Consider the following 24,330-nt stretch of genomic DNA (forward strand, 5'->3'; position numbering starts at 1 on the left):
CAGAAATCCACATCCGAAGGATCTAAACCAGCACTATGGACGGTGGCCACGATATTAACTGTACAGGATACTCCGTTTTGACAGCGGGAATGATATCCAACCCGCTCTGATCGTCGATCCATCCCGCTGGCTGAGAGCATCTGTGCTGTGAGACTGGTTAGTGCTTGTCAGCTTCGTTATCTACGGAGTGCGTACGTTATGGGATACCAACTGGTCAAGATGAAGATCCAAATTCCATCCTCCAACCATTCTCGAGATAACCGCAAGCTTCATAACTTACTTTGGTTTTGGCGTGCACTAAAAGGATCACCAAGCTTGTTGGTCTCAATAATGACGCCGTGCCCCGGTGCGAATTCGCTAGTACAATTCCACTATGAGAAGTCATAAGCCAGCGCCACCAGTCAAACATATACCTGTTTTTGCTGGTAGACTTGTGCTTTTTGGGTCTGCCAGCTCAATTAATATCTTGCACGACATGGCTCTTTCTTCGTCTCACTTCATTTTGACAGTCGTGAATTGCCTGGCTTATTGGTACAACTGGTTCGGGTTATCAGGACGAGCTAGAGCAGCAACGATATTAAGATGGTGAACCAAGAGCAAAAGAGCCTTATATCCGATGGCTCTCCTTCCTGTCCGCGACCAGGTCCCACAGATGAAGCAGAGGATGACGACGACGCGACAGCATCTTGGGCAACTATGCCAAAGAAACTGCAACTGGGCCTCACAGTATGCGGTTGGTTTTGTGAAAATGCAGCAATCGGCAGCCGACAGACCTTCATCCTCTTCCAGCTCAAATCGTTCAAACTCCCCGACGGTTCCGTGCCAAGTGCCGCTACCGTGGCATTTCATGCCTCCATCCTAAGTGCCTCAATCGCTATTCCACAGTTCTTCATGTCGACTCTATGGGGCATACTGGCCGATAACCCCCGTGTAGGGCGCAAGCGGGTTCTGCTAATCGGTCTCGCCATGACTGGAGTTGCGTGGCTAGGACTTGCGTTCGCCAACAGCTTCCTGGCGGTGGTAGCATGCTACGTTCTTGTTGGCCTGACGAACAACAACATGGCTGTGATGCGGACCATAATCAGGGATATCAGTGGAAAAAAGTTTGAGTCGCGGGCAATACTGCTGATGCCAACGGCTTTCAACCTGGGATCTTTCATTGGTCCTCTGCTGGGTGGGATACTCAGTGATCCTGTCGGAACGTATCCAAATGCTTTTGCGCCTGGAAGCTCCTTGAGGCAGTGGTTAGAGAGATGGCCGTACGCCGTGCCCAATATACTTAATGGTATGTCCATGATTGTGTGCGCGGTATTAACGGCCTTTCTGCTCGAGGAGACGCACCAAGGGGAAGGGCATCGTTCCCTGTCTATTGTGCCTGGCTGGGCTAAGACGCTCGGTAGACGGTTGTCTCGGTCTGGGTATGAGAAGGTCGCCGTTGAAGACGCTGAGCATATCGAAATGAATGACCGTGGACGAAACGCTTCAGCAAAGACTAATACTACTGGCTCACCTGTCAGCATATGGACCCGACGACTAATTATGACGCTTTTCTCTAACGGGCTCATAATCATGCACGTTGGCATATTTCCATCCCTCTTGGCAATATTCCTTTCAACACCTCGCTATGACCCAGAAGGAGGCTCATCTGTAGCAAGTTCAACCACTGGTGATACCAGCCAGTCAACAGCTACCAACGGAGCTCTGTCGGTACCGCTAAACTATCACCCCCACGCGCCCTTTACCTTTACCGGAGGCCTGTCTTTTAAACCAAGTAATATCGCCACAGCTCTTGCCATCCGAGGCCTTGTGGGCTTAGTGTTGCAGCTCTTATTCTTTCCGTACCTGAAGAGAGTGTTTGGTCTTTTCAATCTCTATCTCTGTTCTCTCCTGGTTTTCCCGGTAACATATTTTGTTATCCCGTTCTGGGCTACCGTCCCATCAAACACATTACCACCCTTGCCTGCATCAGGAGTTGTACTATGGATTTTCATCGCAGCCACCCTAGCCATCCAGACCACTGCGCGCTCGTTTGTTACACCTTCGTCACGTATGCTTCTTAACGCAGCGAGTCCAGACCGGTCTTCCCTTGGCACCGTGAACGGTATCTCCCAGAGCGTTGCTGCGGTTGCAAAAACAGCAGGACCCTTGCTCACGGGCTGGCTGTATGGCGTGGGGCTTAGGCACGGTGTAGTAGGCATCGCTTGGTGGGCTATGTCTGCCATCGCAGTAACAAATGCTGTGGCTGGCGCATGTCTCGCGATTGAGAAAAATGCTGGAAAGAAGCGCAAACCTCATATACAGGCTACACCGTAGCCGCATGAAATTAGACAATGGACTGATGAAATCGAGGTTGGACGAACAGCGATGTGGTCGACCCTTTTGGGAGAAATTGTGCATTTCTGGTCCATCATGTGTCTTGTTGCATGATACCACGGCATCCAGAGATAATGCCATATACGGAAGACCAGTTTCAGATCATGTAGTCGGCGGCAAGCGGTCTTTGACATTGTGTGGTATCAAAACAATGTCGAGATGAGACCCACGACAAGGGCAAGCTGTCTTTACAATGCTGCTTATGTATCATTGAGTCTCGGAAATGAAATATTATGAAGATGAATGTTTAAAGAAGACGTGAAGCCTGGTATATATCTGCTTGCTATATAGTCTTATCTGCCATAGCGTAGTGGAGAGTTCCATAATAGCCGCTAGAATGGATAGTGATATATAGCATTTGGTGGTTAAAGCTCCATAGCTCAAGCCGCTGAATTGATGCTGACGGTGACATCGTTCTATTTCAGTTATAACCAAAGCTTCTGCCCCAACATCACATGCAGAGTATCCGTCCTCCGTGGTAATGGAAGGGATGAGTGATGACAGGGATGTTTTATGTATCCAGAAATCCTGCAGACGGATAGCACCTCTGCATACATGCATGCACAGGTAAGTATCTGCACACAGCCGGTTATTTTATATCCAACATCCAACATTCCAACCAGGGGAGGAAAAAACCCGTAAAGGGGACAAGGAAAAGGACCAATATATGTCCATATAACCAGTCTATCTATTTATCTGCCATCCTCAACACCATGCAGAACATACGCTGCGAACCCAGAAAAGGGACAAAGACAAGAAAAGAGAGAAAGCTAATGATACAACGGGAAGACTTCCCCAAATTAAACGATGGAGAAAGAAACCCCGTTCGAGGTCATGGTTCCCGGTCATGGTTCATGGTCCAAGGGATGTGAAGGACCGATGACGATAGTGAAAGCCAACGCTTATAACTAGCGCCAGGGACTAAAGCAAAAGAGACAGAGAGAGAAAAAGCAAAAGAGAAAAAAGGGGGGAGAAACGGTTGAAAAAGAAAAACATGGTTCGATTAATCTCGGTCCAGAGAAGCCGAACGGGGAGATCGGGATGGGAAGGATAAGTAGTTATGCTTTTTTTTCCCTTTCTTTCTTTTGCCCTTTATAAGACGTTGGCTGTTGGCATGAAACCGATACACCAAGTCGTTGTCACAGGTTTTTTTCTCTCTTCGTTTAGGCCAGGATGTACCTTGTCCTGTTGCAAACATGTTAGTCGTTCCAGAATATTCTCATCTTCATGATGGAGAGACAGGTAGATATATTATTATTACCTTGTTTAGATGTAGATGTAAGGCGCATCTCTTCTCAGGCCTTCTTCGGTGCGCCAGCCTTCGCGTCCGGGACTGTATTCTTTGTATTTGCACACTCCAGGGCCTGGCGACACTGTCTCGAGACGTTTGCCTGTGTATATCGCTGTCGAAACATGCCAAAGACCAGATATCCGACCAGACAGGCCCAGGCACACCCGATGATGAACATGGCCTGCACAAGTAGATCCATGGCGTCGCTCTGCAACATAAACCACCGACTCATGCGTAGAGGGAAGAAGAAGAGAGACCCAGATCTGTAGCTGATGTCGATGTTATCGAGCTCTGTTAAGTTAAAGGGCCCGCCGTCTTCAGGCGCTGTACCTCCCCCGACGCTGATAGAAACGACTGCGAGTGGTATCTGAAGACGAGATCGACTGTTTTCTTTCTTTTTTTCCACTTTTTGATAAACAAAAGCCGAGCTAGTGGATTGGGCGGTTGGTGATGATGATTGAGCGGTTGACAGTTGACGGTTGACAATTGATGATTGATGAAGGTGAGGAGAGAAGAGAACGAATGGCGAGAGCAGAAGAATATAAGTGTATAGGTCTATCGTTTGAGGTTGGTTTAGTTATTTTATAGAAACGGAAAAAAATTGTTTCTCGCGATGAAAATATGGAGTTTGGCTGGAGCTATTTAAGGAGTCGCAAAATTGCCGCGACAGCTCAGCTTCTTCTTCTTCTTCTTCTTCTTCTTCTTCTTCTTTTTGTGCCTCTTGCAGATAAACCAGATAGACAAGAGAGGGAAAAAAAACATCCCTTTCTTTTCTCTTGACCCAATTTTCCCATACATGTTTAAACTAGCCCTGATTGTCGGCCAGACTGGACCCGGAGAGAGAGAAGGGGGGTGACAGAGCTAAATTGTGAAATTATTATTATATTCCTATCTGGCCCATCAGAAAAAGCTAGGCCGGGCCTGGGGGAATATGGTGTCATTCTTCTTGCTCGCCCATTCTCTTTATCTCATTTCCTCCGCAGCAGGGATTTTGGAAGAGTAAGATCCATCTTCCCCCTGGTCTGACTTGGCGGGAGTTTGCCGTAGTTGATATCTGCTGGTTATAGCATGGCAGACGCGGAGTATGCGGAGTTGACCCGTGTATATATACAACTCTGTGTGTATGATGTTGTCGGGGATTCTGATTCTGTAGTTAGGTGACTCCTGGGCTCATTGTCTCAGCGGATGGCAGAGGCAGCGGGCATGGAAACTCGCGTAAAGTCCCCCCCCTAGGATGAGCGAGAGAGAGAGAGAGAGAGTTGAGTGGATAAGCACCCTTGTACCAGCAGTGATCGGATGGAGACGCTCGTAGATAGTATAGAATCGAATGGCTGAGGGATGCTGCTGAGGAGGCGCTAAGCCAGAGTCTCCAAGGTACATGTACGAATATATATATATACCATGCAACGGGGGAGTAGTTCGCCGCTCCTTTTATATCCTGGAACTCCCAACCATGCATGCAGAATCCTGCTGATTGAGCAATAGTCAACTAGTTAACCAACTAGCCATGGACGCTCGTTTTCAGCCGCTGGATGCACTACCTCCGATGCAAACCCCTGAAGGCAACCCGGCAGACTCGCCACTGTTTCAGATCGCATGAAAATATATATTCAATGCATACTTCGTAGATTCACATGTATGGCGGCTAGCAGTGCCTCTGACATCTCTCCCTCCCTCGCTCTTCTGTTTTTCTGGATGGACGAGAGGCATATCAACCCGGCGGCAAGATTGTTTCTCAAATAAACAACACCAACGGTTGGGATGCATCCTCCACCTATATACTCAGCGTCAGCCACGTCCATCACTAGGAGAGACACTTATCCAACGAAAGCACACTATATCTCCTATCCTCGCTTGGAAAAAAGAGGAAAACGGGGTGATGGAGCTGAAACTGGTGGAGTGGTCCAAGGGGAGGAAGACCTGCGGGCCAGCGCCTATTTACTTTCTCAATGCCCTCTATTGAAAAAGAAAAGAAGCACAGCGATAGAGACACTTTGATACCATAGAGATGCTCCGCCCATGGACATCAGAGTATCTATTTTTACATTTTCACCCTTTCGTGTTTGATATCATCTCACTCTTCGCCCTCTGCCGCGTCGCTCATTGGCCGCATCTCGTCTCGAGGAGAATGAGTCGGCGCGAGATTCTACTGCTCTCGTTTCTTATTGAAACTAACCACGGATATGGTCCTTCTGCTTCGCGGTTAAGATCCTATTCTTGGAGCCTGGAAATGCCCCGAGAGCTGCTCGTGCATTTCATACTCTTCTCGCTGTCCAGAATTGATAGGATGGCAGCGCTTCTTTTGCTGAACTCAGGCGCTTGGCCTGGTAGTCTTGCGTTTTGGATACCACCAACCACCTCCTCTCTGCTCTCTTCTCTATTATCTTCTTTGGAATGCCAGAAAGGAGGCTGTTTCTTACTTTCCCCTAACTCTAATAATTATAAAGTCGACTGGGTTTGTCCTTGAAGGGGAGACTTTTCAATTCAGATCTCAACCACCGCAAATTGATAACTCTACATTTGTGAATACATCCACGTTAATCCTTTATTGTTATTTCGCCCCACCTTCATCTCTCTCTCTTTCTTCGCCATATCTCTTGTTTGATCATACCCACGTCGACCGGTTCAGACATCATGCCTATATTCATCGAGAGACGGGGAAGCCCAAGCCATGGCTTCCGGAAGAGAGTGCTGCTGAGCTCCAAGGGCGTAACACAGGTTCTGTACGATGACATGTCTGCCTACGGACCCTACTCTGACCCAGAGGACATGAGTGATCTGGACGATGTTGTCAATCTCAGCGACTATCACCCGGACCCGATCAGGGCGTCCCAGTCCTCTAGAGTCCGCATTCGCATCTCAGTCAGTCCCCAGGGAAGGGGAAGCCAGTCTCCCAACATCCATCAGCGCATGGGGCGCAGTGAAATGGGCTATGACATGTATGAGGACAATATTATGCCTGGTTTACGCAGGAAACGATCTCCTTCCCCTACGCCATCCATGACATCAACCTCGTCTACTGAAGAGACGATTCGCCCCACTAGGAAGAAGGTCAACGTTATGAAGCCGCTGAGGAAGTTCAGAGAGATCGTTCCGGTCGTCCATGTCCCTGAATTCAAGGGGAAAGCCGCTAAGCCAAGGAGCTTCCGCGAGATGTCCCCCAAATGCAAGGGAGACCCCATCATCATCACCCCAAAGACCGGGGCTGCAACCGGGGTAAAGAAGGATACCACTGCTTCTCCAACCAATGATAAGACCAAGAAGGTCCGTTTCGCCCCAAAAACTGACGGCAGAGACGATCCCAGCAGCCCGCTGTCCGGCACAGCCAAACGTCTGTCTTGACAGGTCTAAAGAAGACCAACAGAGGCATAACAGCCCAGCAGTGATGGGCCAGATCCCCGTCGAGTTATAGATTACTGAGGCGACTCAGGTTGTGGCAGCTGGCTGCTCTTCCCCTGCATATGATAATTCTCTTTTACTCTCTTGTCTCCTTACCTTATCAATTCTTTGCATTTCCTTCATCTCCTTCATTTTGCATTACCAGACAGCTTGATACCCTCGTTTGAACCTATTTAGCATGGCGGTGCTCGTTGATATTTTTTGATGCATATATTTGGTGGCGCGCATTCTTTTTATACTTACACTCGTTTCAGTTTCCTAGACGATTTCACTTTGTATCTTATGAACTTCATGGCTGATAATGTTAAATGAAAACCATTTACACTCATTAACACTTACATCTTTTACAAAACGTGTTTTCTTCCACCCAAAAACGAATAAAATCTCGAGAAATAAACAAAAATTCGGTTGACACCATCTTATGTAAGCAAATAGTTTCCAGCAGCTTCAAGTTGGTTGAAGCTGGCATCTTCGTAGATATTTATGAGACAAAGGAACTCGTCTTGCCAGATGATATATGACTAGGATCGCCTGTTGATGATGTTTGCTGGTGGCAGGCTTCGCTGAACCGACGAATTGCGCATCAATGGCGGAGAGCTACAAGGCGAGAAAGGAGGCCTTCGTCTCGAACCTCTCGGGGAGCAACGTATGGGACATCAACACAGTGTCAGCGGTGGTTCCGGTGAGTATATACGCATCTATATACAGGTCTGATGGCATCTGTAGCTAACAGTTATATGGATAGAGCGCGGTGCTGCTTTGGTCCGTCCTTCAGTCGCGCCGTTCGTTATTTACGCCATATGGACTACCAGCTCTAATAGCAGACTTTCTTCTCGCCGTTGCCAGCGTATTATTCGCAATCACCTTGTACTCCTCCTCCCTCGTTGTGCTGAATGTTTTACTCCTCTCTCCTGCCGCTCTCCTTCTATTAAGCACCAAGCCACAGCAAGTACGGCAAAAGGCAAAACCACCAGCTGCAAAACCCGGGTCCGAAAAGAGCACTACAGAGCGTAGCCATGGCTCCGATACTGCATTAGATGTGCTCCCCCAGCGGCCCTTTCTGACTAATTACCGAGCGGGTTTGATGATAACTACCTGTCTGTCGATTCTGGCAGTAGACTTCAATGTATTCCCTAGGCGGTTCGCAAAGGTGGAAAACTGGGGAACATCTCTCATGGACTTGGGAGTAGGCTCCTTCGTCTTCTCCGGGGGTGTTGTTTCAGCTCGATCGATACTGGGAGGCGGCCGAGCGCCCCAGGAATCGTTCGCAAAGCGCTTACTTGCATCTGCACGCCACTCAATCCCTCTCCTGGTACTAGGGCTGATTCGCCTGTACAGTGTCAAGGGGCTGGACTATGCCGAGCACGTAACAGAGTACGGAGTCCACTGGAACTTCTTCTTCACCTTAGGCTTACTACCCCCATTTGTGGAAATATTCCATGCTCTTACCACTTTGATTCCGTGGTACGAGGCCCTCTCCCTCATCGTCATCGGTGCCTACCAGGTGGCGCTGGAGTCTACAAGTTTAAAGGAGTATATCTTGGTCTCTCCGCGCGGCCGGTCTCTGCTATCTAAAAACCGAGAAGGAGTGTTTTCTTTTCTTGGATACCTTGCTATCTTCCTGTCTGGTCGAGCTGCTGGGTTACGGATAATACCTCGCAAACCACGCAAGGCACTCCTCATGCAACTGGCATCATGGTCGGCGGTGTGGGCCACCTTATTCTTTCTCAACTCTTTCTATTTCTACGGATACGGCGCGGGGATCCCGGTCTCTCGCCGGCTGGCTAATATGCCCTATGTCTTCTGGGTCAATGCGTTCAACATGACCCATATGCTGCTCTACTGTCTCATCGAGACCTTCGTCTTCCCTTCGGTGGAGAAGGCGTCAAATAAAACAGAAGAAGCGGAGAAGAGTGGGTATGCGACAAGCAGGATCATGAGAGCCTTCAATAAGAACGGCCTGGCCATCTTCTTGGTTGCAAATCTGCTTACCGGGGCCGTCAACCTGGGCATGAACACGCTTGACGCCAGAAAGGAACTGGCCATGGCTGTTTTGATGCTATATTCAATTATCTTGACTGGGATTGCATTGGCGCTGGATTTCTGGAATGTAAAACTCAGACTATAAATAACAAATAGACAGGGACTTGGAATAAGTAATTGGACATTAGCTCTCGAATATTCATGTTGAAACATTTTTACTTTTTTTTTTTTTCACATGCACCTTGGGCGCTTGTCATATATTTTCTTTTTTCCTCGAAGCAATCAAGGAAAGCTCAGGGATGGCGATTTTTTTTTGGCCGAGGCGGCAAGTTTATGGGAAGGCTACGAATAGTAGCTTCGATATAACAACAAACAACGTCGATCGTCGATCTCAAACCTGCAAGGAATAACATCGTTGGCCTTCTGCTACGATATAACTATCTATTGAAAACCGGGCGATGAGTTGAAGATGGCGTCCAATACTGCTGATTCAAACCCATACAAGTTATTCCCCACACCGGTCGAAGGCCCGAAGGTGCCGTTCAAGGCTGCTCATGGATCCAACCCCATTCTGCGTGGCCGACTGTTAGAAATAGCCGCTACCCTGTCAGTTATCACCATGTTTTTCTATTTACAGCCAGCCCAATCAAAGTTGAAGAGACTAACGGGACCGTGTAACGGATACATGCTTCCAGGGTTCAATCATCAAGCTTTGTGCAGTCGATCCTCTGGCGCAATGCGGGCTTCTCTTCGCTCCGTGAGATCGAAAACCTCAAGGCCTACGAACCGAAATTCGACCCTACTGTCCTCCCTTCGGTGACCGGGGAGGCTGGCGCAAAGGCATCTGAGCTACCAGTTCCAGCTAGGCGCCGTCAGGATGGCAAGGGCGATTACTACACCTCCGCTGATTACCGTGAGCTCTACAAGTCTGGCAAGCTGACTCCTACGGCGGTTGTGGAGGCACTGCTGCCCGCGATTCGTCGTGATACTTCCCCTCCAGGAGAATTCTCACCCGGTTTCTGCCAGTCAAATATTGACATCATTCGTGCCTCGGCGGAGGCTTCGACGGAAAGATGGGCGAAAGGAACCCCGCTGGGTCCGATGGATGGTATACCCGTTGCTGTCAAGGATGAGGTAGATATTGATGGATACGACAAGTTCATGTCGAGCAAGATCAACTTCACGCCCAACCCCAGCTTCACTTCTTGGTGTGTGAAGAAGTGGGAGGAAGCTGGTGCCATTATCATAGGAAAGACTGTTATGCATGAAATTGGCCTTGGTGAGTGGATTTTCGCGGTATTGCCAGTTTCAATGGGCTAACGGTCCTTTTTCACAGACACTACGAACAACAATCCTGTGGTTGGAACACCAAGAAACCCACATAATCCATCATACTATACCGGTGGCTCTTCCGGAGGTTCTGGGTATGTGGTCAGTGCTGGCGTTGTCCCTATCGCCCTTGGAGCTGATGGAGGCGGCTCCATCCGTATCCCATCTAACTACTGTGGAATCTATGGGCTCAAAACAACACATGGCAGAGTTTCTGCCGCACCGTCACATAGATTGGCCACGACTGTAGGAGTCCTTGGTCCGATGGCATCTAATCTCGATGATCTCGCCCTGGCCTACCGTATCATGGCCGCTCCGGATCCAAGCAACCAGGTGTCAGCGACATTCCCTGACCCTTTGTTGAATATACAATCTTCCTCCTCTAGACCCAAGGTTATTGGAGTATACAAGGAGTGGGTTGAGCGTTCCGACCCCGAGGTATTAGCTATGTTTAATAAGGCTATCGACTATTATCGGGATGAAAAATATTATGAAATTGTCGACATCACTATCCCCTATATCCCTGAAGGCGGGAAATGCCATGCCATAACAATTCTAAACGAAATTGCCAGCGGGCTTACCAAAGAGCAGATCTCCCAACTGACTGCTCCAACTAGGATTATGATCTCCGTGGGTGGAACTCAGGGCCTCGCTCAGGACTTCTTTGCAAGTCAAAGGATGCGCAACCTACTCATGAAACATCTCTCGTTCCTATTCCAGAAATACCCCGGCATCGTCATTGCGACTCCCACAACACCAACAGCTGGCTTGAAAATATCCCAGGGTGAAGCTGACCTTACCCATGGCATCAGTGATTCCAACGCGACACTACTATCCATGGAGTATGTCTATCTTGCTAATTTCACCGGATGCCCTGCCATTTCATGTCCAATGGGCTATGCGGATGAGACTTCGGTGCCTGTTGGACTGATGGGTATGGGAGAATGGGGTAGTGAGGAAGCCTTGATGGAATGGGGCCGTGACGGTGAGGGCGTGTTGGGCGGTAAGGGACTGAGAACTCCTGATAAGGAGAAGGGTGGGAAGTGGATTGATGCTATTAATCTGGCACTTGGTGATAGTAGTGAGTAATTGGCGGCTTTCATCCGACATTATTCTTTAACACGGCTTCATATCGCTATCCTGGGCTTCTGATTCAAATATATCTACCTTTCATGTTTTGCGTGTTTATATTTCTAGTAGTTTATTCGAACTATGCGAGTTCTATTATGATATAATATTTTCTAATGACTGAAATATCGACTAAAGCAATTGAATTGTGCCTTATAGAAGGCCTCAGGGTTACTGAATGTTCATCTAGATATTAAGATGTTGAAAATATGAATAAGGAATCGGTGTATCTTTTATTCGAACTAATATATCTCCAATTCAGGTCCAAAAAAAAAAATTGCACAGCCAAAGAGATAATACATACATACCAGTAAATGAGCAGGAAGACAGCAAGACAAGACAAGCTGTACCTTTCTTCCCCCGATCTTCTAATATTCCCATCATAAAAAAGAAGAGGGTATTAAAAGGGAAATAATGATGATAAAAGCTAAATGGAAACCATATCAATTGGCTAACGTGAATAAACCATGAGCTTTAATCGTCTGAATTCTGAATTCCGGAAGAAAATTTCAACATTAAGAACATAGCCTTTGAAAATAGAAGAAACGAACATGGCACTGGTGCCTGTTGGTGAAAGGATGGTTGGAGAAAGGTCTATTCTCCATCGGTGTCGGTGTCGGTGTCAGTTTCGCTGGTATCGTCTGCCAGGTCGCCATCGGTGTCACTTTCATCATCTTCACTGGATTCGACGACACGCTTCTTCTTGGATGGAGCTTGGCCGGTTTTCAAAGCTTGCATTTGTCCCGCAATGGAATCTGGTGATGGATTAGTATGGTGGAAAACAGTGTTTTGGGATATTAGAGGTGGATTCATGCATACCTTCGTCAGGCTCACTGATATCATCTTCATCAGCTACAGCTGCAGCTTTCTCCAAATCCTCAACCTGAAGGGTAATCGCTTGCTCTTCGTCGAATCCGATATAACTATCACAAACAATGTTGAGGACGAATGGGAAGTTGCCCACCTGTGGAGGGGCCTGGAACTGCATTTTCATTGTCTGCACATTAAAGGTTGGTTTACCCTCCTCGTCAAAGATAGGTTTGTTGAATTTCGTGAACGTGAATGGGGGGACGGCCATACGGTCCTGCTTGACGTCTGCGAGGAAGATGTGCCATCTGGGAGAGTGGTCGCGAGCAAAGTAAGGGGCATGGGCGAGCGGAGGCTGAATCTCGGGCTCGTCTTCCATTTCCATTCGGGATTTCTTTTCCTTTTCTTTCGGGTCGGGGGTGGCATTCCCTGTCTGGGCATCTGCTAGAGCGTCTTCGTCGATATCTTCAATCTCGAGATCTGACTCCTTGACGGGCGGTACATATTCACAGCCTGGCGGGACAAAGCGGGCTTTTACCACGAGTTGAACCAAGCTGCTTGGTGTGATAACCCTTTCCCCTGGAACTCTGAGGACGGCCTTGCACAGTTGCAAGGCTGGTATTCTCCTTGCTACTGATATTGCAGTCTGGTATTGTGATTCTGTCAAGAGGCCGCCGCCAATGGACAGGTTTCGTCGCTTCGCTTCTGGCAATCTCATGAACTGCTGAATGGTCAAATGGGTTTTGGAATGTTCGCCTTCTACAGATCGGACAACGTCGGCGTTAAAGTAGGGGAGCTGGAGGAGCGGAGAGGACTTTGGAGGAATAGCTTGGATGAGGTTCTGGGATGTGTAGAGTGATGTCATGATGGGCTGTAGGTTTCCGAACGTTAAAGCGATGGTAGTGAAGGCATTATTGAGGGTGACGGCTGGGAGTGCGACTTGAAACTTTTCTATAGATAACAATTAGCTACTTCATGGTTAGGTTGGCGGCGAATCTAGACTTACCGTTGTTGAGAGCGTTGTCGTCAAGGTCGATTCTTCCGAGATAGGCCCATAGCAACGCGAGAGCCTTTCTTCTCTTCTCATTGTCTAATCTGCTCAAAGCAAGCTTATCCTTGGGCGACAGGTCCATTAGATCGAGAACCTTCTTCTCAATCTTTGCTAAGCCAGAATGCGCTTGGTCATCCTTTAGCATGTCCACGTATTCGTCTCCTACGCTCACGATACTTATCATATCACCGCCAGAAATGCCTGGCTGATACTCTCGGAAAAGGCTTCCAGAGCTGGCGACAAGGACATTATCCTTGGTATAACGCTGGTTACCATACCACCACTTTCCAACAGTATACGGTAGGAGAACACCAAAAAGGATCCCGTAGAGTAGGAGAACGAACTTTCCGTTGCCTTCGGTAACAATGAACTTGGGCAGGGCGATGCCGATACTAAAACTCTGCTTTCCGTCAGGATGGCCGAATTGGATGTAGTTGTTTCTAATTTCCTCATCGGTAAGGGTCTTGTACGCCTTTGTGAGCTCAACGAAGTGGTCGTTGAGCATCTCGATAGTTTCATTTTTGGCAGGGTCAGGCTTGATCTTGTCTGGATGAAATTTGACCGAGAGTCGTTTGTAGTGTTTGCTGATAGCTCTCTCATCGGCACTCTATATTAACAGTCAGCAAGCAGACCTCAATTACAATAGTAAGCATGATGAAAGATATCTCACCCTCGAAATTCCAAGGATTTCATAAGGGTCCCAGATCTTGGGCACTGATCTTGCGGTGACGATGATCAGGTATACCATCCACGCCATGACCGCATACCCAACGATCACGGTAATAATTCTCTTGATGCGGCGCTCTTTCCGCAGAAGTTTCTGCTTCTGGTTCTGTATGATATCGTCATGTTGTGGCTTGAAATCAGACTTGATTCGAGGGGCGGAGTTCTCAAGTCCTATAATGCGGGAGGGGGAGATATCAGCAAATGGTCTACATAGCAAATATATACCAAGCAGCTCCGGAGCGAGACTGACGAACCTTTGACGGGTCTAAGAAGGGTATACGTGAGAGGGAGGGTAACAAGGCCGGTCAGGGTCAGGATAAAGAAGGGGAAGAATTGACCCTATATTTGAGAGTCAGTCATGGGTACCACAGGCCTAAAAAAATTGCATTGGTGTATACACACCTGCTCGTCATAGTTATAGTCTGTCGACGACATGGCTGTGAATGTTCTAACACTCTAGAGAAGATTGAGTGTATGCCGCCGAGCGAGCACACGGGCTCATACGGTCCCTATTATATGTATCTCTTCCTCGCAAGGAACGTAAGGCCAAAGACTGCTTCAAGGGAGATATAAAGACGAGCTAGAACTCCAAGCGCATGCCCCTATACACTAGACATGGAAATGCTGGAGTATCTCTGCGTGGTGTCTTCAAGGAGTATCAAGATGTTTCTTCTCAAACTTCGATCTCACATCCGTGGCCTCTTTCATAGGCGCCCGATCGGGACTAGCGCCAGAAGTCTTCAAACGTGGATTTAAAGTATGGCACTAGTCCAGATATAGTAAGGTAACGAGGCACGGTGCTTATCAGATGGGGATAGTTTCTCCGGATGAGTAAGCAAGCCTAAGTAGATACCAAAAAGGGAAAAAGCAGCAAGAAGCATCTTAAGTCGTCAACCAAGATGGCATCGATATAATATAAGAAGGCTTTTTATAAAAGACGGGCTCATGATATACCCATTACCTGTTGTAATACCAGCTCTTGCTTCCAGGAAGCCACTCTGGTCCACAGTCACTGTCATAAATGCATATACACACTCCTCTGTCAGCATGCTTTCTTGGACGCTATTCAGCATCAGTCGATCCAGCCTTGGCTCTATTCTCTGCTCATTATAGTGGGAAAGCCATAGAGACAGAGGCTCTTGCGCCGCGGGAACTACTCCAATCAAGGCAGGGCTGAAGGAGCAACGCAGGGCCGACGGGGCGTTGAATCGAGATCAACGAGATCAACTATTCACGGGGATAATCGCCACTGACTTTTCTGATGCAGTAATCACTAGCAAGACAAGTTGTGCAAAGTATAGCACTTTGTTTATGCTATATTATATCAGCTCAACGGGCTGATGTCACTCTTTCCGAAGAGGTTTTCATCCCTTGGCAAGGAAATATCAAAGAGGTAGCAGAGCCAGACCTTCAGATAGCCTGGCACATAGGAAAGGGTATTACCTGCTCTTGCGGTCGAGGGTGGCGTCTCACAGATCAGTGCTGTCTTAGAGAGAAGCGTCAGGGAGTTCCTAATCCCCGGTGCAATTGATATGCTGGTTGATATAACGGAGAGTTCGGACTATAAAGATCTCCCCAGAAAAGAGGGAAACACTGGCATAATTAATCCGAAAGGCCCACCCTGATAAACCTCATTTACCTGTCCAACAGTATTGCAAGGGGCGAAAGCCGTTTGGCCTAGTGGTCGTATATGGCATCCGATGGGCAGGCGAATTTACTGCTGCAGTACAGGCGTTTGGAAAGGATCCTGCCATGGTGAGCCAGTTGACAGGACTCCAAGGGTTGTAGGTACCATGAACGTCTGTTAACTTGGCCAACATTGGCACACCGTCTTTGGTCCAGTCAAGGGGTCAATGGAGAACCCGGTCTACGAAGAGTATCCGAATCCAAACACCAAGCTATCAGACTGGGTACGATTAGACGGCGAGCTTTACAACAGAGACTCCGTTCTAGAGTGGGATATCTTGCGACAGAAGCTAGTCGTGATCAGGCGCATTCTGGCTCTTCGAAGACGCTCAGCTGCTGTTCTCAAGCCGAAAAGAGACGGACATTGAAAAAGCTACCAACAATTGACTTGAACTGATTGGCTTGGGTTAATCTACTAGGTAAATATGATAGAAGTAGTTCATACAAGGATACTCTACTATGTATATGTGTGTGTATGCATTAGTTGGCAACTCCATGATCTTCCCCCGCAAGAAAATCACCATCACCAACAACCATCCATCAACAAACACCATCAAGATGACGTCCTACTCGATCTCCGTCTCGGTCAAGGGAACCAACATAAACAAATATCCCGGTAAGTACTGTTGTCTATGCTATTTGTACTATCATTGCTGACGGTGGTGTGTGTTATATAGGCAAACAGCACGCCCGCAGAGTCGCAGCACGCCTGGCTAAACAGAAGGGCCTCATCTACCTACCCGGTCAGCAGACGGTGCTGTCCGAAGACTCAGACCAGGCCAGACCTTTCAAACAGCGCCGCTACTTCTTCTACGTGACCGGTGTCGTGGAGCCAGACTGCCATGTTACCTACGACATTGCCGAGGACAAGCTGACGTTGTACGTGCCGGATTTTGACTTCAAGCGGACCATCTGGACAGGCCCTACGCTGGGCAAAGATGATGCTAAACAGAGGTATATCTTTCGTTTCTGCACGGTCAGTAAATATGAGGGACTAATGGCGTAGGTACGATGTCGACGCGGTGGAATACTACTCCTCCCTGGAAGGGGATGTCCAGCGATGGGCTCAGGGTAACCCATCGACTCCCATATACATACTACATCCAGACCAGAAGCCGGTCACTCCGCTGACAGTGGCGTATCTGTACGAGTCCAAGTCGCTGCAGCACGCAATGGATGCGTGCCGGGTGATCAAGGACGAGCATGAGGTACGACTGATTCAGCGAGCAAACCACATCTCTGGAGCAGCACACCGGCACATCCTCATGAACCTACACCATCTGCAGAGCGAGGCCCAGATAGCCGGCCTCTTCATCGATGTGTGTCTCTCCCTACGCTCGCGAGGCACAGCGTACCAGACCATCGCAGCCTCGGGCCCCAACGGCGCAACACTACATTATACACGCAACAACGAGCCGCTGGCCGGCCGACAGATGGTCGTGCTTGATGCCGGAGCCGAATGGGACTGCTATGCCAGTGACGTAACGCGGTCGTTCCCGATCCCGTCGAGCGTGAGCGGCAAGGAAAACAGTGGGAAAGGCGACTGGCCTAGCCGCGAGGCGGAGGAGGTCTACGCCATCGTGCAGCGTATGCAAGAGGAGTCGATCAGCCGCGTGAGAGAGGGAGCCATGTTCTTCTCTATCCATCAGCACGCACACTCCATTGCGTTAGACGAGCTGCTCCGACTCGGCATCTTGCGTATCCCGCATGGCTCGTCCAAGGCAGACCTGGTCAAGGCAGAAGCGACGGCCCTCTTCTTCCCGCATGGTCTAGGCCACCATCTCGGCCTGGAGGTGCACGATGTCGCGCCGGATAGCGGCACTGTTCCAGTAACGTCATCATCATCATCATCATCATCAAGAGTAACAGCAGTAACAGCACAGTGTCAGGACGGACTGATGAGCGTCACCGAGCATCGACCTCCATGCACGCTCTCTGCACCACCGCTGGCGGCCGGCATGGTCATCACCGTCGAACCGGGCATCTACTTCAACAGGCTGGCCATCGACCAGGCTCGAGCGGAGAGGGACAAACCAGGCTCGAAGGGCAGGTTTGTCGACTTCGACGTCGTGGAGCGCTATATGGCCGTGGGTGGTGTGAGGATCGAGGATGACGTGCTGGTCACGAAAGACGGGAGCAGAAACCTCACTGATGCGCCCAAGGGGCAAGACATGCTCGATATGATCTACGATCGATGCTGATATTGACAGCGGTTGTACATAAGATGTCACTCCAGTCCCGCATACTCTCCTACAAGTTATCCTGTAACAGGGCGATGTCCAGGTCATCCACAGCATCATGAAACGAGCCTACCATTAGATATAAGTATCAGTCCTTTAATAGATCTACGGGCTCCCGGTATGTCAGGCCACGTCGTAGCGTGATCGAAAGAAGTTCTTCATCATCCGCCAACATCACACCACAGGCGAGAAGAAGAAACCAAGAACTCGAAGCTCACGCCATGAATTCAGCCTAAAACCGCCCACTTGATTCCACTTTTCTTCAAACAACCAACAAGCTAACAAGTAGCAAGTCGCCAACAAGTCGCCAACATCTCCACCGGCAAGCTTCTGACTGGCCCAGCGCAAGGCTTAGCAGGTTAACTTCCGCTTGTCAGGCAGCTTTTTTCGCATGTCTGACTCACCTTGATAGGCTCCGACAGCGGCAAAGGAGAAGGATATATAAGGAGGATTACGGGAGACCGGTGTATATAAGAGGATGACTCCTCGTCTCTCCTTTTCTACCTGGCCTCCGACTCTGCCGACGAAGGCGAAGAAGTCGTCAACTTCTGCCTGGCCAAGGGGGGTGAGCAGGAGGGAGTGGTATAAGAAGGATGGCCATGGCCGCTGATGTTGACAGTGACAGTTGACGGCGGTTAAGAAGGCAGAGAGGAAGACTTACACTCTTACTCTTACTCTTTTGCTCCTCTCTCTTCTTTTTCTTTGCATTAAAAAAAAAAGATCTCCCTGTTAAGCGCCGACATCTTGCTATTTTTAGCCCTTATACCCTTACACACATCGAGATATACAAGTATATATATATATCTTCGTCTATACCAACACGATGGGACAAAGACACAATCGACGACGGACAAGACCTCGCTCTCGACGACGGATAAACAACAACAACGCCGCCTCTCGACTCCAGCAGACAGTGGTGATGCTTACTCCTCTTCATCAGCCGGAGACGTACCCTTATGCATCGCTGCCTCTTCCACTGAGCTGCTCTCCCGGTGCTCGCAACCACTGGCATGACCGTGTGCCCTCGGCCCAACTCTGGCATAATCGGTACCTGGCATGGCATGGTCGTAGCACTTCCACGACATCATCATCTTCGACATCTACCACCCAAGGACAAAGGCGAGAAGCAACCAAGCTAGAGGTAGAACAGTGTCGACTCTTCGGCGGCGAGCCTGGCGACGACGTGACGCTGTGTTTTCGCATGTTGGAGTTTTTCAGCGGTCTCGACTTCATAGAGTGACTCCTTTTTACTCTTCTTCTCATCTCTACTCTCTCTTCTACACTTCATTTTGAACTCGACTTTCTCTACTCGACTTCCAGACTCAACTACGATGGATCGAGTTCCCTGGATGGAACCCCATGACTCGCAGCAAGAAAGGCCCTAGATGGGCTGGACTGGTCTTACCTACGGGTTTTCTACTCTCCTACTGGACTCTCGACCTTGAAGGACGCTGGCCTCTCCACAGGCCTAGATGAGCTCGCTTGCCGGCTTGAACACTGCATGCCACTCTCTCTGTAGGCATATCTGAGTTCGCTGGTGAGCTTGAGCTCCGTGGTTCCGTGGGGGCGTGGCGGGCGTTGACTTCTTGATGCTGGCCATCATCGATACGGTTGGGTGTGAAGAGACTTCTTTCTCACCTACCTACTCCTTTCTCACTTGTCTACTTGTCTTCTTCTGGTTCGTTGACTTTGATTGTTCTCTTTTCTCGACGGTTCACGGTATGGATGCATGGTATGGGTAGGGTATGGGACGGTCCTCGGGTTCAAAAAAATGTTATGTATAATGAAAAAATGGCAAAGGCACACGGCGGGTCTTGGGTTTAAACAAAATATTAAAAATGATGAACTGTACATAGTATGCACTAGATGATGACGGTCATCCTTCATGGTATGATACTGTTTCATGAGACAAGCTTGTTGTATGTTGGATGCTCCAACTTGAATAGATGAAAATGACGTCTGTTTATCTCGAGTGGCTTGCATGACGTAGTTACCAGTTAAAGCCTTAGTTAAAGGCAGTGAAAGCCAGTTAAGAGCAGGTTGAAGATTAGTTAAAGGTTAGTTACGTTAGTTAAAGCCTTAAGTAAAGTTAGTTAAAGAAACCCGCTTAGTCATCAAGTTAACCGCCGAAAAAGAACTTCGACTTTCTCCGACTTCGACTTCGACTTCGACGCCACAGAAAGACAGAGAAGACGGCGATAGAAGAGAAGACAAAAGCGAGAGAGAGAGAGAGAAAGACGAGAAGACAGAGAAACAGGCGATGTCGACTCGCTGAGATGAGACCATCTTTGCCCTCCAGCTTCGTCACCTCCAGCAGGCTCAAGACCAAGTCCAAGGCTGCCTCCACAACCACCAGCACTACAACTACTACAACGACTCCGACAACGACGGCGACACTCAACCGGCTACCTCACTACCGTTTCTTCTTCAACAATGTCCGTCCTCAACTGACAGACGACCAGCTCGTAATGATGAGACGCCAGCACCCCGTCCGGATGCCCTTCGAGGCTGGCGACGGCCCTGTTGGCATACCAGAAGGACCTGGCATCGGCGGCGGCGGCGGCAGTGATGGCACCGGCAAGGGCATCCTGATCGGCCTGCTCTCTGCCTTTGGGTCTGCCGGGATCGCCATTCTCGTCCTCGCGATCTTCTTCTTCTTCAGATATACCCAGCGAGGCCGCATCCTGCTGGACCGCTTCGGCAGGCCGGGCGAGTACGACGACGAGCAGGAGTTTGCCAGAGAGGAGGCAGAGGCCCTCGAGTCCATGGATGAGTTACAGGCCGCTGAATACTTTAGAGCAAAGGGTGTGTTCTGACTCTTCTTTTTTTTTTTTCCCCCCCCTTCTTACCTGTGGTGATGCTGACTTGAACAGCGTTCGTGCAAGCGAACCCCCCGGAGACAATGCAGACGGATATATCGCTTTCCCAGTTCCTGGCGATTCAGGAAAAAGGAGTGTCTGCGTGGGAGTTTGAGCCGGAGCTGGAGATTGCCAACTGTTTTGTCGAGGGACGCACCGAGATCGAGTTCTTCGACTCCGAGTGTGGCGTCCAGAGCAACCTGCCCGTCCCCAAGCAAAACGACGTCTACTACTGGGAAGCGAAGATCTACGACAAGCCGGAGACCACCCTCATCAGCATCGGCATGACTACGAAGCCTTATCCTCTCTTCAGGCTACCAGGTGAGTTCTATCGACCCGACAGACTTGATAGCGCTGGATCATTGACTTGTCTGCAGGTTTCCACAAGTCATCCGTTGCATACCAGTCTACCGGCCACAGGAGACACAACCAGCCCTTCAAACCTACGCCCTACGCACCAGCTTACGTCCAAGGTGACGTCGTTGGAGTCGGCTACCGGCCTCGCAGCGGAACCATCTTCTTCACCCGCAATGGCAAGAAGCTAGACGACGTCGTCCACGGCCTTCGATCGCAGAACTTCTTCCCTACCGTCGGTGCCAATGGTCCAGCCACCGTCCACGTCAACTTTGGCCAGATGGGCTTCGTCTTCATCGAAGCCAACGTCAAGAAGTGGGGTCTCGCCCCAACGACGGGCAGCCTGGCCCCTCCGCCACCCTACGGAAGCGAACAAGGAAGTATCCTGCTCGAAGCGGGAGGAGAGAGCTCCTCGGGAGCTGCGGCGGCGGCAGCAGCAGCAACAGGACAGGATCCCAGCCAGGCACAGGTGCAGGCAGCAGCTCAGCGTGCGGCGCAGCAGTGGTGGCACCCTGAGTACATCCAGCACCACGCCCAGCATGCCCACCAGGTACAACAGCACCAGCGCCAGCAGTCGCAGATACATGCACGAGCCCGCAGCGGGACGCTTCGAGGACACCTGCATGCCTCCTCTGGCCAGGCTCCCACCGCACCCGTCAGGACGCCAACCGATATATCCCTTGGTCCCTTGCCACACGTTGCCTCTGCCTCTACCCCGGACGTCCCTGCTGGTTCCGAGACGTCTGAGAATATTCATTCAAACACACATTCTACGTCCTCGAACGTTGCCGTCGTCAACCCTCGACCACCGATAGACGACGTTCCTCCGCCAGAGTATCGTAGCCCAGGCCACTCGCCGCCGTGCGGCCAGTCTGATGCATCCGAGGCACCACCCATCCCCAGCTACGATGCCGCCGTGCGTGAATCCAGGGAACGAGACAGACTGCAAGATTGATCTCTTGTGTTTTTTTCCCCCTTCCTCCCTGTCCATCCCTATACCAACTATTCGTTCTTATCTTTCCTATTGTTTCAATCCCTGCAAATTAGCGACTCATTTCAACCCTGGACGGAACACGGTGCGGTGCGGTCTGGTCTCCTTTCCTTTTCATCTGATATCTCCTTTTTTTTTCGGTGCCGGTGCGGTCTCTTGTTCACATCTCCTTCGTCTTCCTACGACGGCGTTGATCCAAGTCTGTCTTTCGTTCTATCGTCTTCTTCCCTTGCAAAACCTCCCCCTCGACTGGTTGATTCCCCTTGATACTGTTCTTCCTTTTGTCTATTCCTCCTACTTATCTGCCGCAATAGGATGTTAATGCTATGCTTTCGACTGGTCTACTGGATGTAATTAGTACAGAGGATACTCATAATAACAGCCTTATATATACACAAGACAGGCCATCCTTGTCTACAACCTGTCCTTCTCCCAGCTCATCCTTGACCCTTCATCTCGTCTATGCTGTGTATATGTATTACTATATTATTACTATCAACCACCGTCTTCCTTCGACCTCGCCTTCATCCTCCGCTACATAAAGAAACCAGAGACAAAGAAGTCTTCGTGCATGAAGCCACCTGCAGGCTATGCATCTATTATATGTATTTCTTCTTATCTTACTTGCTGCTGGGCCGGCGCATCTGCTAACTAGCCATACGAACTAAGAGACTAGCCTCGCTTGCCTTTTGCCCGTCGCTGTCGCAAAGCGCTCGTCGTTTTATATCGACGGCAGATATAATATATATATATACTTACACACACGCGCCCTTCGCCGGTTGGCAGTCTGAAGTCGACAGCCTGAAGTCGACAGAAGGCCGCAGACGATGCCAGGACGCAGGCTTCACGTCGCATAAAGAAGAAGCGAGACAGCCGGGACGCACCCAGAGCCTTTCACCTCCTTCTTCCCCTTCCTCTGCTTCTTCTACTGCTTCTTCTACCGCCTCTCGCTGATGCCTCGAGCCCGAGCCCGCAAGCAGACGACCGGCAAAATGATACTGAACGGCAGCGCGGACGGGCAGGTCTTTCACGTCGTCGTCCTGGTGAGCTACACGGATCGCAAAGTTATCACATGTGTCGGTACGGAAGAATGCTGGACTAACAGAAGATAATGTGTAGGGAGCGTCTGGGGGACCACGAGAAGACACGGCGACGGGCATCCTCGTCCGGTCGGCGTCTACAAACTGGGCCAAAGGCTCTGTCGTGGCCGTCGACGCCGGCACGCTGCTGTCGGGCCTCATCCGCATCCTCGAGACGGACTCACCGACCGAACTCGCTACAGACGCCCGTGGCCAGCGAAGAGTCGTCTGCTCAGGGCCCCTTGCCGGCCTGGAGCTGCCTCACGTCTCCCCCGATGCGAACGCGGCTCACATCTTCCGCGACATCCTGGCCGGCGTGCTGATAACGCATCCTCATCTCGACCACGTCTCGGGCCTGGCCATGAACACGCCCGCCGTCGAGGCGCAGTCCGGTCCCAAGACGGTCGCAGCGCTGCCCTCGACCATCGCGGCGCTGAAGAATCATCTGTTCAACGACATTACATGGCCGAACCTGTCGGACGAGGATGGCGGCGCGGGCCTCATCACGTACCAGCGGCTGGTAGACGGTGGAAATCAGCGACTTGGGCGTGGGCCTGCGAAGGGATACGTCAGGGCTTGTGATGGGTTGATGATCAAGTGTCTGGGTGTCAGCCATGGGAGGTGTAGGCAGCGATACAACCCGGAGACCGAGAAGCATCATCGGGCTGAGAGTACGGTGTTTATGACCGATCCGGTCCTGCTGCCCTCGCGGAGGGTGTCTATGGACGCTTCGTCTTTACGGTGGGTTCATACTCTGTATATCTGACAGCTATTCACTAAGAGACGCCTACGAGCTAACGGAAACGTTATAGGTCATATTCTCCCTCGACTCAGGCCCAGCAGCTGTCCTTCAGTACGAACGGAAAGGATAACTCGATATATGCCACGGTCGAAAGTTCAGCCTTCTTCATCCGCGACGATCTCACCGGCTCTGAGATTATAATATTCGGCGACATCGAGCCAGACTCCATCTCCCTCGAGCCACGCAACGAGCGAGTCTGGGAAGCGGCCGCTCCCAAGATCAACGACGGCTGC

At 50.0% G+C, this 24,330-nt stretch overlaps 9 protein-coding genes across 9 annotated transcripts in view; 8 read left to right on the top strand and 1 right to left on the bottom strand.

Moving 5' to 3' along the window:
• Window positions 1–582: 582 nt before the first annotated feature.
• MCYG_06498 (conserved hypothetical protein) lies at window positions 583–2,313 on the top strand (the record flags this gene model as incomplete). The annotated part of the gene is made up of 1 exon (XM_002844488.1): window positions 583–2,313. One exon carries the CDS (start codon window positions 583–585, stop codon window positions 2,311–2,313), a length of 1,731 nt encoding a protein of 576 aa, XP_002844534.1.
• A 3,985-nt stretch (window positions 2,314–6,298) lies between these two features.
• MCYG_06499 (uncharacterized protein) lies at window positions 6,299–7,006 on the top strand (the record flags this gene model as incomplete). Its single annotated transcript, XM_002844489.1, has 1 exon — window positions 6,299–7,006. One exon carries the CDS (start codon window positions 6,299–6,301, stop codon window positions 7,004–7,006), a length of 708 nt encoding a protein of 235 aa, XP_002844535.1.
• A 643-nt stretch (window positions 7,007–7,649) lies between these two features.
• Window positions 7,650–9,191, top strand: MCYG_06500 (GPI-anchored wall transfer protein 1; the record flags this gene model as incomplete). Its single annotated transcript, XM_002844490.1, has 2 exons — window positions 7,650–7,745; window positions 7,809–9,191. The coding sequence occupies 2 exons, from the start codon at window positions 7,650–7,652 to the stop codon at window positions 9,189–9,191; spliced, it is 1,479 nt and encodes a 492-aa protein (XP_002844536.1).
• A 324-nt stretch (window positions 9,192–9,515) lies between these two features.
• On the top strand, window positions 9,516–11,464 carry MCYG_06501 (amidase; the record flags this gene model as incomplete). Its single annotated transcript, XM_002844491.1, has 3 exons — window positions 9,516–9,652; window positions 9,742–10,325; window positions 10,383–11,464. The coding sequence occupies 3 exons, from the start codon at window positions 9,516–9,518 to the stop codon at window positions 11,462–11,464; spliced, it is 1,803 nt and encodes a 600-aa protein (XP_002844537.1).
• A 633-nt stretch (window positions 11,465–12,097) lies between these two features.
• MCYG_06502 (translocation protein) lies at window positions 12,098–14,522 on the bottom strand (the record flags this gene model as incomplete). The annotated part of the gene is made up of 6 exons (XM_002844492.1): window positions 12,098–12,258; window positions 12,323–13,261; window positions 13,317–13,968; window positions 14,032–14,258; window positions 14,313–14,352; window positions 14,490–14,522. 6 exons carry the CDS (start codon window positions 14,520–14,522, stop codon window positions 12,098–12,100), a joined length of 2,052 nt encoding a protein of 683 aa, XP_002844538.1.
• Window positions 14,523–16,331: 1,809 nt separating this feature from the next.
• Window positions 16,332–17,974, top strand: MCYG_06503 (aminopeptidase P; the record flags this gene model as incomplete). Its single annotated transcript, XM_002844493.1, has 4 exons — window positions 16,332–16,389; window positions 16,451–16,727; window positions 16,780–16,981; window positions 17,060–17,974. 4 exons carry the CDS (start codon window positions 16,332–16,334, stop codon window positions 17,972–17,974), a joined length of 1,452 nt encoding a protein of 483 aa, XP_002844539.1.
• Window positions 17,975–18,836: 862 nt separating this feature from the next.
• On the top strand, window positions 18,837–19,253 carry MCYG_06504 (conserved hypothetical protein; the record flags this gene model as incomplete). The annotated part of the gene is made up of 1 exon (XM_002844494.1): window positions 18,837–19,253. The coding sequence occupies one exon, from the start codon at window positions 18,837–18,839 to the stop codon at window positions 19,251–19,253; it is 417 nt and encodes a 138-aa protein (XP_002844540.1).
• Window positions 19,254–20,289: 1,036 nt separating this feature from the next.
• Window positions 20,290–22,180, top strand: MCYG_06505 (endosome protein; the record flags this gene model as incomplete). The annotated part of the gene is made up of 3 exons (XM_002844495.1): window positions 20,290–20,818; window positions 20,887–21,192; window positions 21,249–22,180. 3 exons carry the CDS (start codon window positions 20,290–20,292, stop codon window positions 22,178–22,180), a joined length of 1,767 nt encoding a protein of 588 aa, XP_002844541.1.
• A 989-nt stretch (window positions 22,181–23,169) lies between these two features.
• The window catches only part of MCYG_06506 (conserved hypothetical protein), a gene marked incomplete at both ends in the record, with an annotated part of 1,905 nt that continues 744 nt past the window's right edge, over window positions 23,170–24,330 (top strand). The window contains 3 exons of the mRNA XM_002844496.1: window positions 23,170–23,259; window positions 23,336–24,036; window positions 24,108–24,291. Coding sequence (XP_002844542.1) covers window positions 23,170–23,259; window positions 23,336–24,036; window positions 24,108–24,291 — 975 coding nt within the window. The remainder of the gene's footprint in view (window positions 23,260–23,335; window positions 24,037–24,107; window positions 24,292–24,330) is intronic.

This window comes from Microsporum canis, genomic scaffold (assembly GCF_000151145.1).
Source record: "Microsporum canis CBS 113480 supercont1.6 genomic scaffold, whole genome shotgun sequence".
NCBI lineage: Eukaryota > Fungi > Ascomycota > Eurotiomycetes > Onygenales > Arthrodermataceae > Microsporum > Microsporum canis.